General features: G+C 58.9%; 1 protein-coding gene across 1 annotated transcript; it reads right to left on the bottom strand.

The window, feature by feature from the left end:
- TUBGCP6 (tubulin gamma complex associated protein 6) lies at window positions 1-15,966 on the bottom strand. The gene is made up of 20 exons (XM_025050994.1): window positions 15,226-15,966; window positions 14,302-14,465; window positions 11,164-11,374; window positions 8,516-8,689; window positions 7,447-7,568; window positions 6,760-6,820; window positions 6,512-6,621; window positions 6,186-6,277; window positions 5,943-6,082; window positions 4,894-5,043; window positions 4,386-4,467; window positions 4,213-4,301; window positions 4,015-4,130; window positions 2,655-2,793; window positions 2,317-2,388; window positions 947-2,117; window positions 729-781; window positions 429-573; window positions 179-347; window positions 1-96 (listed from the first exon to the last, which is right to left on the bottom strand). Exons 1-20 carry the CDS (start codon window positions 15,964-15,966, stop codon window positions 69-71), a joined length of 4,029 nt encoding a protein of 1,342 aa, XP_024906762.1. The 3' UTR covers window positions 1-68.
- Between the last annotated feature and the right edge of the window lie 141 nt (window positions 15,967-16,107).

The raw sequence follows: 16,107 nt of genomic DNA, 5'->3' as shown, positions 1-16,107 counted from the left end.
GTGCCGCAGGGCCTCGAAGTGCGCCTCAAGGCGCAGCTCCACGAAGAAGTAGTCCACCACAGCCTTGTTCACCAAGGAGATGCTGGCGGGAGGGGCCTGGAGTCAGGGGTGCTGGGTACCACGGGCTGGGCGGGGATGCGCGGCTGGGACACGGGCAGGGACACAGGCAGGAACTCACTGGGCGGCCAGAGGGGCTGTGATCGAGTGTTTCATAAGCACTGGCAGCGGCAGCAGCTCACTCAGCGGCACCGCAGTCTCATCCGCATCTGACTGGCCCCGGGAGTCCTCAGGGAGGGCAAAGGCCCGTGGGAGCCCATGGTGAAGGAGGCGGGCGATGGGAGGCTCCGCTGCACGACAAGATGGCCCAGGTCGCACTTGCGGGACACACTGGCCAGCCTCCGCCAACCTGCCATGGCCAGCCCACTCACACATGGCCTCGTAGCTGTCTGGGTACTGTTCCAGGCGGTACTGCCCTGCCAGGCCTGCCAGGTAGGCCTCCTCCCGGGCCTGGGCCGCTGCAGCTGCCTCCTCCTCCTCCTCCAAGCCTGGGCTGCTCTGGGTGGCCACGCTTCCCTAAAACAGCCAGTATCAATGCCCTGCCCTTCACCTCAGTGGGAGGGCGGGCAGGTGGCCACATGTGCCTGACCCTGCAGGACAGACCCTTACCAGCCCTGAACCACAAAGTGGGCGCCCCCTGACCCCCAACTCTCGACCTTGGCTGCCCTGACCTGGGACTTGGAAGGCCAACTTGGAGAGAGGTCCTCGCTGTCCCCATTCCTTCCTGGGCCCGAGTAGCACAAATGAGACAGGAAAGGATGTCAGGGCCAGTGCCCACTGTGGGGCAGCACTGCCCCGAGTCCCAGGACAGCATACTTCTCACCCTCCTCCCTCCCCCTCGGACCCACAGATATCACCAGTGACAAAACAGCTTTGGGGTCCCAATGACCTGGCTCCTCAGGGATGCTGTCTCCCAGAGCACCGGGTGCAGCCACAGCAGACGGTGAGGCCTGGGGGCCACTGTCCTCCTTGGGGCCGGAGCCAGATACTTGAGTGCAGGAGCCATCTGAAGCCAGTTCTGTGGGCAGCCCCGGCACACTGTCCCTGGCAGGGCTCTGTGCTCCTAGGCTGACGCCTAACAGGGACAAGTGATCAGGGGAGTGCTGACGGGGCCTGGCCTCAGCAGGCTGGGCTTCCCCTGAGAGCAACCCCAGCATCATGTGGGACTGAGACACGTGTCCGTGGACGTTCCACCGTGGCCGGATGGGGACCTCGTCCCACACATTCTCCCCGACCCTGATGCTGGCATCAGACACATGTCCATGGACATTCCACCGTGGCCGGGTGGGGACCTCGTCCCACACGTTCTCTCCGATCCTGATGCTGGCGTCAGACACGTGTCCATGGACATTCCACCGTGGCCGAGTGGGGACCTCGTCCCACACGTTCTCCCCGACCTTGATGCTGGCGTCAGACACGTGTCCGTGGACATTCCACCGTGGCCGGGAACTGGCCATCCTGGAAGCATAACCCCCTGAGGGAACAGCACCCTCTGACATGTGCCCCATGGCCTGGCTGCTTCCCTCCTGGGGGCAGTTGTTACTGGGTGAGTGTGGGTAAGGCAGAGCCACCTGCTCATCCGGGACGCATGTGTCCAGCTGCACGTGCGTGTCCCCGCACAGCTGCAATCCCTCACAACCCAATCTACCTCCTACAGTCTGGAGGGACCCTGGGGAGGCCGAAGGGACCACAGCTGGCCTCAGGACGGTCCTGAAATCGTACTCCTGTGGTCCTGAGGGACCGGTGCCCACTGCTGTGGATGGAACCGAGGAAGGCAGGTCTGAGCCGATGGTCTGCAGAGCCTCCAGCACGGCAGCTGCAGCAGTGTGTGCAGGCTGCTCGGCCCCTTGGCCAGGGGGCAGGAAGTCTTGGAGGCTGAGATCTGCAGAGAACGGCCCTGGCACCCTCGCCTGCCCCAGGCCGCAGGCCCCTCCTGGAGCATGCTCTAGGGCTTGTGGTGTCGGCCTGCTCGCGCCGTCCTGGGCAGCCACACGCTGCTCTGCACACCCAGGGTCACAGCTGCTGCCTCCATCAGGATGCTCGGGGCCTAGAGATGAGGCCTGAAACACAAGTGCATGTTGGTCTCTCCAGTTATCTGGCTCTGTCCCCAAGTTCAGTTTTGCAACCAGCACTGAAACCCATAAAGTGGGGGGCTCTGAGGACACAGGCCCGGTGCCCACTGTACTCCCTGGGGAGCGCAGGCCTGGGCACCCAGGCTCAGTCCTGTTACCCACCCTGGACCCCGCCCTGGCCCCTCACCTGGGAGTGTGCCCTCGGGCGGATGGCTGTCGGCTCCAGGGACTTCCCCTCGGACACGTCTATCAGCATCGCCTGGAGTTCAGTCAGTAGGATGTGGGGTCAAGGTTGGGCGGCAAGGAGCAGAGCTGGCACTCAGCCCCATGCAATGCAACCCACAGCCGCCGGTGGCCACGGTCTACCACCCATGGCAGCACCGTGTGGCCCGAGGTGAGCACGGCCTCTCCCCAGCACGCCCGCTCTGAGCACCTGAGGAGGGCACACAGGTCCCAGGCAGCTTCAGGGGGTCCCGAGTCCCCAGAGCCCACGGGACGCGCTGGGCCCCCAGGCCGCAGTGGCACCTGCACGCGCTCCTGGTCCTCCAAGAGGAAACGAAGCCGGGCGCTCGCCAGCCTGCGCCTCTGCGTCTTCCACAGTGCCTTCTGCTCCCGCCGGGCCGCCTCCGCAGACAGCTTGCTGTAATGGTCCACCAGCGCCTGCCTGCAGCCATACCCACAGAGGACTGGTTACCAGGCACCCCACGATGTCCAGCTGGCTCCCTGCAAACTGGGATGGGTCCCCATGGTGGAGCCCAGGCGGCAGTCTGCAGAGCCCAGCACCCTGCCTAGGCTACCAGCTGGTCCCTCTGGGCCCCTACAGCTCCTGCAGAGGCCTCGACCCACCAGTCATTCTGCCCAGCAGACTGGGAGCCTGGGGGCAGGTGCCAGCCAGGGCTTGGCAGATACCAGAGTGAGCCCTGGGCAGCTAGAGGCAAAGGGACAGGCAGGGGATGGCGAGGCCCCCCAGCGGCCTTGCTCCTTGAACCGCAGACGGCATCGTCCTGTTTTAGGGCAGAGCCCTGGAGCCCAGCGCAGAGAGCACAGAGCACAGCATGTACGTTCTACTCGCCTGGGTTAATTCGAAGCCAGCCCCGGAGGCCGCCCCGAGGCTGCGATCCTCTCACAGGCAGGGAGCTGGGTTCAAACCAGACTGGATGTTTCCAGTTTGGCTGCCACGGGCCAGGGCCACAGCCTCCCTAGCCCATTTCCTCCACATGTGAAAAGGACGATAACCCCCACCCAAACGCGCACGCTGATGTGTGTGCAGATTTACACATGTGGATATCTGTACAAAGATAGCACGAAGCACACACGGTCACACACACTGACATGTTCACACATCGCTGGCTCCAGGCCTCAGCTCCATAAACAGTATCTAGTCGGTCGGGACAACATGCCCAAGGCCATGAGCAGGAAGGGACAGCCCTTCCCACAAAGGCCCCCTCAAGACACGAGCCCTGCTCCCCACTTGAGGGAGATACAGGGGAGGGCGGGCCAAGCACAACCCCATAATAAGACCAACTGTCAGCTGCTGGGCTGGGCAAACACCCCGTGTCCGTCAGGCTCACGACAGGTTTAGAATGAAATGAACAGGAGCTGCTTAGCTTAAAAAGAGAACAACAAGGTGGGACAAGCAGACACTGGGTGGACCTGTCTGGACTTCAGTCCACACGAACCAGCCACGAGCAGACATTCTGCAGGCGGCTAAGGGCACCTGAACACATCAACATCCAAAAGCACGGAGTCGAGAAGGCTACGTGAACATTTTGAAAGTAAAAAGTAAAAGGACCGTCACTAACGTCAAACCAGTTACGGCGCCCGTGTGACGGCCCTGCCCCAGAGGGTCAACCTCGAATGACCGCTCCACCCACGGCCGCCCTACCTCGCCTTCCGCTCCAGCTGCTCCTCCAGGGCCTTCAGCCTCTGCTCCCTGTCGCGCAGCTCACGGGCATAGCTGAAGTCGTCGGCCAGCTCCTCCTGCCTGGCTGCCCGGCGTCGCTGCACGACACGCCCACACCAGCCACACTGGTTAAACCCGACCTGGCGAGCCTGCCCCCGCCTGGGCCCGCAGCCCACCCACCTCCTGCTCCTTCACGAACTGCTCCTTCAGCCTCTGGAACTGCTCTCGCTTCCGGGCGTCCGAGGCCATCCGTTCAGACATTTGCCGATCTAGTGGAGACAGACGGGCGCCATCGAGAGGGGCCCCCGACTGGCCACCCCCAGAACCAGAAGGAGGACCCGAGCCACACGCACCGCTCAACGCGCTCAGGACTCTGGACGCAGCTTCGCGGGCCTGCACAATTAACTCTTGTTTTGCAATTTCCATTCGTAACTCCTGAAAAAGATCATCAGTGACCCATGCATTCTAACTGCATCCCCTCCCTTGGGGTGGAGGGTGGCCTGGGAAGGGGCTGCTCAGACCCCAGACGGTCTCCTCCGGGGACAGAGCCAAGCTCTGAGGGCAAGTAGCCACCCTCACAGCGACAAGGCTCCAAGACGTCAGCATGCTCCTGAGGAGCCGTCCGGGGCCAGACCCCAGGTCCCCATGCATGGGCCCTGCAGGGGACCCTGGGGGCTCAGGGCCTTCCCTGGGAAGGTGGAGCCCAGCCACGCCGAGGAAAAGAGGACAAAGCCCCTGGCCAGGGCATTCCCACCAGGCACACCCCAGGACAGGACCGGGCAGCACCACCCCCCATGCCCCACACCCAGTGCCCCAGAGGAGAGGGAGGCAGGTGGGGAGACCCAGCCGCGGGCTTCGCACCTTCTCCTCCTTGCTGACGGAGCTGTGGCGAGCCACCCTCTCCATCCGCCCTGCGTAAGTAGCACAGTCCTTCTCGATCTCCTTCAACTCCTCCAGGGAGAAAATCACCGAGATCCGGGGCACAGGGACGTCGGACCAGCAGAGGTAGTGCTGCCGGGGGAGGGAGTGGGGGGTGGCGCGTGAGCCAGTGACACGTGTGCCCCGTCCACACTGTGTCCATGCTCCCGGTGACCCATGTGGACCATTCACTTCTCAACCAGAGGGCATGACATCCTCCACGGCTCTGAGAGCACCAGATAGGCTGCCTGGGGTCTGTGCCCAGGCCAAGGCTCCCTGCAGCTGCTACCAGGTCCGACCCCACGAGGGGCTTCAGAAGCTGTGAAGACCTGGAGATCTGCAGAGCCCGCCTCGCTGGAGGAGTGCCACTCACTGACATCAGCCAGATCAGCCAGATGAGACAGACCGGACGCCTGCTCCACGCCACCCTGGGAGCCCTGCCCACTGGAATGCTCGCAGCCAGTCTTCAGGAAACCCTCACCTGCACAGGCCCTGTGCCTGTCCTGGCGGCTCCAGGCTACTTCCAGCCCGGCACTAGAGGGGTCCGCTGGCCACAGCTGAGGCTGACCCTGCCAGGCCCTGCACTCAGCTGGCCAACTGGGCCCCTGGTCCAGACTCCACCCACTGCTGCTGCTGCCTGGAGCCTCCAGGCCCACACAGCTAGCCTGCCTGACTCCCTGCTTAGACATCGGCCAGCACCTTGCAAAGGCTGCCCGTCTGTCCACCCAAGTCTTGGCCATGTGGATGTTGGCAGAGGCCCCCATTCCAGAGCACAGCCAGTCCCCCAAGCCGGGGGACACAACCACTTACACCATCCTGCCCAATGGGACAAGGGGCATGCTGCCCCTGGGGAACAACTTCGCTCTTCCTGCCACCGCGGAATAGGGGCCCGGAATGGGGACCCTTCACCTCTCTCAGGTCACCACAACCCTGCTCCAGCGACACAGCCAGATCTTGGCTCCCAAGAGCTGGGGACGAGGGTCCCTCCTCACCTGCGGGCAGCAGAGCTTCAGCAGGTTGATGGTCTTCCCACAGACGTACACGTCATGTGCGATGTGCTTCAAGAACGCGGGCACGCAGTCCTCCACCTCCTTGGAGATGAGCACGTAGCCATGCGTCCAGTAAGACTTGTCTAAAGATAGGACAGGACACGTGGCTGGCCTGCACCCACTGACTGCCCTGACCCACCTGATGGCGTGGAGGCCCACGCAGCCCAACAGCCAGCCGCCACCTACCTCTGAAGCCCAGGTACTCATGGTTCACTTGGATCATGAACTCGCCGTAAACGTCTCTGAAGACCCCGCTGTACACCCAGTCATGGATGAACCTGCCGGGTGGACGGGCCAGCGGTGAGGCAGGCACGGAGAGTGTCGAGTAGGCGTGGCAGCCACGGGGTGCAGTTGTCTGCCCAGGGAGCCCGCCAACCCTGCCTTCCCCTCCCCATCTGTGATCCCTGCCCACAGCGGGTGTCTGACCAAGCAGATGCTCAAAACATCTGCTTGGACTGTGTATGGTGCCCCCAGGTCAAGCAGCCCCACCCCACCCCGCCCCCAGGCCCCACCGTGTGTAGGGCTCGCAGCTGGTCTTCAGCAGGGACAGCAGCACCGGGTAGTGCTCGTTGCTGCAATTGTCCAGGGCCTCCTGGTACAGGTAGGAGAGCAGCTTCACCCCCTAGGGACAGCAAGGGGAAGGGCTTGACACACGCGCCCTGCCCTGTGCACACAAAGAAGCCCCACCCCGCAGCCACACGCAGCCTCACTCCCTTTCCCGGAGCCTGGCGGGCCAACACAGCAAGAATGCACAACTCACGGTGGGGAACGCGGCCCTGGGCTCTCCGCAGGTGCCTATACCACAGAGCTCGGCCAAGTACCTAGACGGAAACCAGGTGAGAGCAGGTGCGCAGGGGCTCAGAGGCCCCAGGCCTGGGTGAGAGCAGGTGCACAGAATGTGTCTCAGGCCCTTCCCTATCTTCGTGCTTTGGCTTTTTAAAAGCATCCGCACCTCAAAGACCTCAGACTGCAGCTTCCTGCTGGACCCCGCCCCAGCTTCTTCCCAGGCTCAGGCAAGACTCCTGAGTACAGGACGCTGGGCCCCCACGGCCTTACCCAGGTCGCCACCTCCTCTTACTCCACTGCAGTCTGTGCTGCGCACAGCAGCACTCTCGTGGGGGGGGGCGTGAGCTGGGGCCTCCACACTCCTACCCTCTACCTGTAAAGCCTCTTCCCCGCCACCTGAACTCGCCTCCCCAGGGCCCACACCTCACTGTCTCTTACCTAGACACACCTGCCGACATCTCACATTTGGTCTGGGTTAGCTAAACAGCTCCTGCGTGCCAGGGGCCCGGTCTGTGGGGACCCTGTGTGTCCTTCAGGCAGGAGCCCCACCCTGGATGGGGCCCGCCATGGCATCCAGCACCTGGTGAGCTCAGCTGGAGCAGGAGCCGTCCTCACAGTCCCTGCCCCCCATCCCCCACACCGGCCACCACATGCGGCTCACCTGAGCTGCCGGCCCAGCTTCCTGAAGAGAAAGGCGATGGCAATGAGGCTCAGGGTGGGCGGGGTGGAGAGGACACAGGCCCGGTAATACTGCAGGTACCGCCGCAGGCCGCTGGTGAAGGCCTGTGGGCCGGCGGAGGGGGTGCTCTGGGATAAGGGGCCGGGCGGGGCACCACCCCCACCCTGGAGCCACATTTCTGGGTCACAGCCCGGCCCAGCTGAGAACCAGGACCTCAGGTGCACTGCACACCTGGCCTCTGCAGCCAGCGGCAGACGCCCCAGGAAATAAACCTGGGGATCCCCGGCGGGGTCTAGAAGGGGTGGCCAGGCACTGTGCAGATGCCAACTCCGATGGAGTCTCTGGCTGCTCAGGGCACTGGGGCCTCAGTGACATGTGTCCTGGGTGGCCCCAGCTCAGCTCACGGCTGGTGGGCAGGAAATGCTCCAAACCACTAGCAAGGAGACAGCCGACCTGCTGCGTGACCCACGGACAGTCCCGCCCTCGTCAGCTCCCCTCTGCCTGCCCGGCCCACTCCGACCCATTTGCCATGGACCCCGCCTACACCATCTAAAACCGGAACCTCATCGTGTCGCCCCGACCACCGAGCTGAGTGCCACAGTGTGAAGGAACCCGCGCGCCCCGCCTCCTGGCGTCGACCAGCTGGTGCTCCCAAAGCACCCCGCTCAGCCTGCATGGCCCCGCTGTCCCAGGGGACTGTGCAGGGCCAGCTGTAAGGCTGCGAGGAAGACTGGGCTCCCCGGCTCCCAGAGCTCCGACGCGCCAAGTAAGGGAGGTCCACCCTGTCGGTCGCCATGCAGCTTGCTGGGGACCCGGTGGGGAACAACTGCGTGGGCCCACTCCACACCGCCTGGCTCTTCCCCCGGGCCCCACAAATGTCGCCACCCCCGCCTCCCACCGTCCCACAGCCCAAACGTGTCTGCCCAGATTTCCAGTGACAATGAAGTAAAACATGCCGTCCTCAAAGGATGACCTCCGGGCTTTACAGGTTACAAGGAAAGTGAGGTCTGCAGGTGTCCTGCGGAGGGACCCCTGAGGAGGCCGGGCCTACCTGGAACACGAGGCCCTCGCTGCACGAGGAGTCCAGCACGGGCTGCAGGGAGAAGTGGCTCAGGCGTGCGTAGTGGGTCCCGCACTCGGCCACCTCCGAGAGGAGGCTGCTGATGCTGTCGGGGGACGTCCCCGACACGTGGACGCCCTGCTTCACCATGAAGGCCTGAGTCAGCTGCACAGGGCAGGGAAGAGGTCGCTGAGGCCACAGGCCTCCAGAGCCCCGCCTGCTGCATGCGCCCAACCACGTCACCGCCCGGGGCCCCTAAGACAGAGTCCCGACCCAAGACACAGACAGGAAGTCCCAACAACAGAAAGGAGATGGCCGCAAAGCATACTCCGCTGTCCCACCGTAGTAATAAAAACATACAGAAACGAGGTGTAACTTTTCACTGACCACACTGAGCACACGTTTAAAGTGGCGGGCGAGCCATCTGTGGGAAAGAGCGCAGGACAACAGGGTGCCTTCCACGCGACACAAGGAGGCCAGAGGTGCGCACGGAACAACCGTCCTGGACACAGAGGCTTTAACAAAGTGCCCCTGGATCTGATAGCCTGACACCTGGGATGTCCCCGGAGGAAATAACAAACAATGAACACAATACCTGCCACAGCATGTTCCCACAATATGGTTTACAACCAGGAAGGCTGACAACCAAAACGTAGCGGACACAGTGGAAGCAGTGTCAACCGGGAAATCTGCAGCCTTAAGTGCCTATGTTAAAAAGGTCTCAAACCAATAACTGCACTGCAAAAATAAAAAAATTTAAAAAATTTAAAAGAAAAAAAAACCACTGTACACCTTAAGGAATTATTAAAAAGAAGTGAACTAAACGCAAAGCAGAAAAAAGGGAATAACAAAAATGAGAGCAGAGATAAATAAAGCAGAGAGTAGAAACAACGAAAAGGATCGTGAAACCAAAAGTTCGTTCTTTGAAAAGATCAACAAAATTGACACTTCCAGCATAACTCAAAAAAAAAAGGCTCCGAAATGAAAGTGGGACATCACTAGTGATTTTACAGAAATGAAAAAGGATCAAAGAAAATACCAAACCTAAATAAAACAAATTCCTGAAAAACACAAAGTTGCAAAACTGTCTCAAGAAGAAACAGAAAATCTAAAAAGACCTTAGAACAAGGACATTGAATCGAACACCAAAACTCTCCTATAATGTAAGTGACTGACAATAAGCTTTTCACTGACAAGTTACCCACTTCAAAGGCATCCGTCTGGAACGCACATATCCCAGCTACGTGCTTCCTTCTCCTTTCCGTCTATCCACATGGTTATTATTTACCACGCTGACAGAATGAAGGGGCGGAAAAACCATGATTACCTCGAGTGGACCCAGTGGACCGGGAGAAGGAGGGAACCCGCTCAGCACGACAAACGCCGCGTACGGAACCCACGGCTAACGTCGGTCGGTGGGGACAGACTGGGAGCTCTCTCCCCCAGGATCGGAGGCCAGACCGGGACGCCTGCTCGCGCCCTCGCTGCCCAAGCAGGACTGGAAGTTCCAGTCAGAGCGACTGGCAAGAAACAAAAGGCATCGGCTTGGAAAGGAAGTAAAGCTACCTCCGTTCGCAGATGGCACCATCTTACATACAGAGGCCACTTGACAGTCCGTGAAAAACCGTCACGGCCAACAAATGGATTCAGCAGAGTTGCAGCCTTAAAATCGACACACAAAAATCTGTTGTGTTTTTACATACTAGCAACAAAAAATCTGAAAAAGAAATTAAGAATACAATTCTAATTACAACAGCAACATAAGAATAAGATATTTAAGAGATGAATTTAAAGAAGAGGAGGAAAGGCCTGTTGCAGTGAAACTGTGAAACGTTGCCGAAACAGACTGAGATCCCCAACACCGTTAGGATGACAGTGCTCCCGAGCGACCTGCGGCCTCAGTGCAGCCCCCATCAACATTCCAACGGTGGCTTTGCAGAGACAGGGAAACCTGTTCTGGAGTTCACATGGAAATGCAAAAGGACCTTAATAACCAAAACGATCTTGAAAAAGAAGAAAAAAGTTGGAGGACTCATACTTCCTGAGTCCAAAACTTACTACCAAGCTACAGTCATCAAAACAAGTGTGGTCCTGTCATGAGGGCAAATAGACAGATGCAACGAAACAGAACCCAGAAACAAACCCTCACGGACGTGACCCATTAGCTTCTGACAAGGTACCAAGACCATCTGATGGGAAAAGTACAAATGGTGCTGGGAAAGCTGAACTTCTCCATGCAAAAGAATGAAGTTGAATCCTTTCCTTACACCAGATGCCGAAGTAAACTCAAAACAGATCAACAGCTAAACTTAAGAGATGTCCCTGGAAGTGAGAAGAGCCGGCGCAGTCACCTGCCTGCAAGGCCGGTCTGCGCACGATCCCGGCCCAGGACACTGGCAGGGGCAGGGCATGGAGACGGCGGGCCTGATGCTAGTGCTTCACCAGCGATAAGCAGCTTGCTTTTGTTCAGTTTGTAGAAGGACGTTAAAAAATTTTAGAACTGAGGGAAGAGGGCATCGCTGGGAAGGCCTCGCTGCACCGGCCATGCTCCCTGCGCCGCGCAGTGCTCCACCCCGTGTGCTGCCCAGTGTCGCCGTCAAGCCCGCGCTGGCACGGCGACCGCACATGAGCGCCCTCACCTGGCAGAGGGGGAACGTGGTAGACACGACCCCGATCAGGACGTTCAGGGCATCCTTCACCAGCTCGTGCTCCTTCACCAGGACGGGCCGCGCGGCCTGCAGGAGGCCCCCGCCGAGCACCTGCAGCTCCCCTTGGCGGAGCCTGCAGAACCTGTCGAAGGCATCCCTTCCCGCCTCAGTGAGGTAGGGCTCCTCTCTGTGGCCTGGGGGGCTGTGAGAGACAGAGCCACAGGCACCTTAGCTATACGAACAAGGCAGGAGAACATGATTCATAACAATAAGACGTCTAAGAAATACAGATTGGGGTGAATCCCGACCAATCAGCAGCCTCTCAGTCTGGCAGACTCAGCGCTGGCTACGATCCATCCCATTAGGACAACTCCGTGCAGAAACCAGGGAGCAGTGGGACCCACGAGCGCACACTGGGGTCTTGGGGACAGGGATGGCTGCCCACAGAGTATTTTAACATTAAAAACAAGCACGAAGTTTGCACACCCATGTTCACAGCAGCGGGATCCCATCGATGGAGGGGTGGGTCAGGAAACGTGGTCCACCCACACAATGGGGTGTCACTCAGCCTTAGAAAGGACACCTTGACACCTGCTACAAAGATGGACCTTGAGGACATTACGCCAGTCACAGAAGTACAAGTACTATATGATCACACTTATACAAAATCCCAGCAAGGCAGATTCAGAGGCAGAGAGGAGGAAGGCGGGTGCCAGGAGCCGGAAGAGGGGTTGGGGAGCGAGTTAGTGTCTAATGGGGACAAGGTTTCATTTGGGACAATGAAAAAGTTCCGGAGATGGTGGTGGTGACAGCTGGACAACAATGTGAATGCACAAATGCCACTGAACCGTACACCTAAAAATGGTTAAAGTGGTACATTTCGTTAGTATATTTTACCCGCCATGACTCGGAGCCAAGGGAGAAAAGCCCATGAAAGAAAAGACTAAATTCGCCCTTGTCCCCGCAGAGAACTCAGCCCTTAACAAATCGCCTCCCCCAGGATAGGTGGCAGACACCAGGTGACAGCAGAAGGATCCTGCAGACCAGCCTGGGTCTTGGGGAGCAACACAGGGGAGGGGTCCTCCAGAGGGCTGAGGCAGAAGCAGAGTCTGCGATCCTGGGGCTGTGGGTGGGCCAGGAGCTCTGCTTCTGCCAGGAACACAGCCTCCTTCCCTGCCCACTGCCAGAGCTCATGGCAGCCAACTAGCTGGAAGCTGGGACTTAAATACTGAAACAGGTTCAAAAGATTCACTAAATAAACCTGGATTAAAGGCCTCAGGGGACAGGTGCAACGGGGTCAGTTTAGGAGCAGAAGGGGCAGAGGCCGCCCAGGCCCATGCTGCCAGGTACAAGGCCCCTCACAGGGAACACCACCATGGTGGGGACACGGACATTCAGTGCCGCAGCAGAGGCAGAGAGAGACCCCAGGAACAGTCAGGTCTTCTAAACAGTGACCTGGAAAACTAAGCCTAGAAAAGCAGTGTCAGCTGCTAATTCAAGGCCAAGAGGAGGCCCCAGCTTGGGGTGCGGTGTGTGCTACTCAGTGCAATCAGCGCCACTGTGAAACAGCTTGACTCTAAGCAACTAGGACGCCACAGCCTGGCCCTGTGCTGCTGCGCCATCCCAGTCCCGCAAGATGCCCCAGTCTGGCCCGAGACAGCTCCGCCCAGGCGAGACGACCCCACGGTCGTTAGTCCTGCTGGAAGGGGTGCTCCCCACACCAAATGGGAGCTGACTTATAGAGAGAGAAGTCCCTGCCCCTGGCCCCTGATTGGTCTGACTCCAAATCCTCAGTTTGATTGGCCCTAAAAGCACTGTCCTGATCAGTCAGAATGGAGCTGCTCTGACTGGTCAGTGGAGACGCTAACGAGCATATAGCTGTGAAGCTCCAACTGGACGGCGAAGCCTCAGTCCTACTGGTTAAAATACTAGTCCAGGGACTCCTTTATGCGGTGGCTCAGCCAGCAGAAACACAGTGCAGGCTTCATCCCTGAGGCGTGGATTGCATGAGAGGCCCCTGGTTCAGCAAAGAATGCTAGGTTCTTTGTAAATTTGTTCCAAATTGGACACGAGGAGGAGCCCTTCTTAACAGATACCTTCACTCTTGGGGTCAAAGTAGGAACTAATAAATGAAATACCACTAGCATATACTTACAAAACAAAGTGTAACTTGCTGGGCTAGTTTTTAGACATGTCAAGGGTTAGCAGAAAGCCAGATGGTTAATTCGCTCTGTACACAAAGGCAGGACTAGGACCTGAGAGGGTTACCGGGCAGAGAAGGTGCCTGGAGACAGCTACGGACACCGGCTGTGCTTAGGGAGGCGGGGAGCGAGCCGTGCCTGGAGGAACCCACGTGGGGGAAGATGACCACGCCAGGAAAGCTACCCCAGCAGGAGCACTGCCCACGCGCAATAGGAACTTAAGAACTGTGTCTCTGAGCACCTACTCACCCGCAGGAGCCCCTGCGGGAGGCAACACTGCATCAGAAGGCACTCAGCTCCCTGCTAACCCCAATTCCTCCACTCAGTGCTCCCCAAACTGGCAGTCCACAGAACTGCCAACACGAGATGTGACACGAGGGTGCATGACCAAACATTCGGGAAATCTATGTCCGCTATCCCCATTCCGGAAGATTGTGACAGATACAACACATTACGGACTCTGAGAGGTCCTGAGTGCAGAGGCCTCTGGACCGGGGGAGGCCCCGGGAGTGAGCAGCTAGCAGCAGTCAGGGGACACTGCTATGACGGGAACTTACCGGCCAGAAAGCGCCCCTCAGTCTTCCTAGATGCGAGGAACAGTGGGCATGAAGAAAGTTCCTTCGGCAACACCCCAAGCCCAGGGGCCCTCACGGTGAGGGTGTAACTCAGTTGCCCCCTGACTTTTTTGAAGGGTGATTTGCAGAAGTTCCTGGCACAGTGGGAGCCTCCGTGAAGCCTAGAAGTCCTTTCCCCCTGGGTCCCTCCCAGCGCCCAAAACAGAGACGACTTTGAGCACTACTTTGACCAAAACTTCCGGGCGCCTAATCCTGTCACCCCCGCTTCTACGAAGGACCGCCTGAGCTCTGAGGCGGGGCACGATCCTGGTCAGGGAGGAAGGCAGTGCATTCAAAGGCAAAGGTTCACGTACCAGCCGACCTGTTCCCAGCACCTCCGCTTACTAGCCTCATAGGTGAGCACAGCATCCCACAGGTCGATGTCGGGAGTCGTGCCCGGTTCAGACTGGGAGTCGGGAGTCAAGTTGGACGCTGACTGGAAGCCTTCATCCTCAGACTGATCCACGCTCCGAGGAACCTGGGCCAGAGCGAAGAGGAAAACAGCACGTACGTGTTTGGGTCTAAATCTCACCCGAGTGGGGTCAGAACTCCAGGGCTTTCCCACGTCTCTATTCGCTCACACGGAAAAGACCAAACAGAACACTTCTTGTTTTTCTTGAGTACACGTGTGCAACACGGCGTTTGCCTCCATTGAATCACTTAACGAATTAATCTACTAAGGTATCAATTTCCAATTTCATACAAGGCATAAGCCCCAACAGAACTTACAATGAGGTTTTTCAAGAAATGCCTCCAACCTGGATATTCCATTTGGGGGAACCCGGCAGTAAAATCATACTAGAGACAAAAATATTTAGACCAAGATGTTCGCTATAGCATTACTTATGTTGGGAAACAACCCAAATACCTCGTAGGAAGAGACTGACTGAGCAAGGACAGCACAACCTTTCAGCATTTATAAAACCATGAAATCACAGGATGAGTTACTTAACAATGCAGGGAAAAGTCCACGTTACAGGTGAAAAGGCACATAAAACCACATGTGTAACATGAACATTTTTTGCCACATGTGGCTACCGAACACTCAGGTAAAAGATGAAAAGCAGCTCGTTGCTCTGGCCGACAGGCGGGCAGCGGCGTGCTTGCCCAGGAAGCCCCCTCCAGAAGCCACTAAGTGACCTGGCCTCCGGAGCTATCCTACCTTTACCACGGCAAAAAGGCCAAAGGAGGCAGCTCTAAATGCCTCGGGAGCTGCAGGTGGGCAAGCAGCACTCTACCTTGATGGCTAGTCCAGACAGTTCTGCGCTGTCTGGCACCGGTGGCAAGTCCAGCCGGACATCCATGTCGTACGTGCGAGTGTGCACAAGGGCTCCGAAGAGCGAGACCCGGGTGTCTCTCTCAAACCTGTCACCACAGGGGTCACCATATGAGAAGAGCCCAACAGAGGGCAGGCCAGTGCCGGGCGGGGCCTCCATCACCTGAAGTGCTTTGTGGATCATGTCCTGACACAACTGCTCCTCTCTGGAGATCAGAGACTGAACGTCCATCTCAAACACACTCAGCTCACAGCAGTCGTAGCCTCCGTAGGGAACGTTCCTCCCAACGTGCTTGTTGTTGAAGAAGTAGTCCCGGCGGCGCCGCAGGACTTGAGGGGGCCCGGTCCCGGCCAGCCGAACCAGGAGGTCCAAAACTGACCCCACCTCCGCGAGCGGACAGCAAGGCGCTGCGACCAGTGTCTCCACAAGCTCCTCCAAACGGTCGGCCTCGGGGCCCAGGCCACCTACCCTCAAGTCAAAGGACAGCATGAGCACCTTGTTTTCCACCGGGAGCTTTGCGAGGTCAGGCTGCAGCTTCCGAGTCTCATCTTGGAAAAGATTCGTGAAAAGAGCATTGTAGGCCACCCTCTTGAGGCTCCGCTTTGCCCTCTGCCGACTCACGCGGCGCTGACCCAGGTGAGCTTTCGCGCGTGGCAGGAGGGCCTCGCACAGGTCGTCGAACAGCTGGGTGATGCTGGCCATGCCCGCCCCGCGGCAGCCCCGGTGGGCGGGAACGTCTCCCCGGGGCTGCACCGGCCTCTGAAAGCCAGGGAGCGGGCCACGCCCGCGGCTCTGACCTGGTCTTTTAACGGCGGTCGTGCGGCGGCTCCGCCCTCCCCAGCC

Source organism: Pteropus alecto, unplaced genomic scaffold (genome assembly GCF_000325575.1).
Source record: "Pteropus alecto unplaced genomic scaffold, ASM32557v1 scaffold118, whole genome shotgun sequence".
NCBI classification, from domain to species: Eukaryota; Metazoa; Chordata; class Mammalia; order Chiroptera; family Pteropodidae; genus Pteropus; species Pteropus alecto.
Note: the sequence above shows the minus strand (reverse complement) of the source record. Positions and strands in the feature narration are given on the sequence as shown.

Excerpts from the sequence above, each read along its gene's own strand:
- TUBGCP6 (XM_025050994.1), bottom strand. The coding sequence starts at position 15,966 with ATGGCCAGCATCACCCAGCTGTTCGACGACCTGTGCGAGGCCCTCCTG. Across the intron at positions 6,083-6,185 it reads TGAGTACCTGGGCTTCAGAG|ACAAGTCTTACTGGACGCAT; the intron begins GTAGGTGGCGGC and ends TCCTATCTTTAG. Across the intron at positions 4,302-4,385 it reads AGTCCTGAGCGCGTTGAGCG|ATCGGCAAATGTCTGAACGG; the intron begins GTGCGTGTGGCT and ends TGTCTCCACTAG.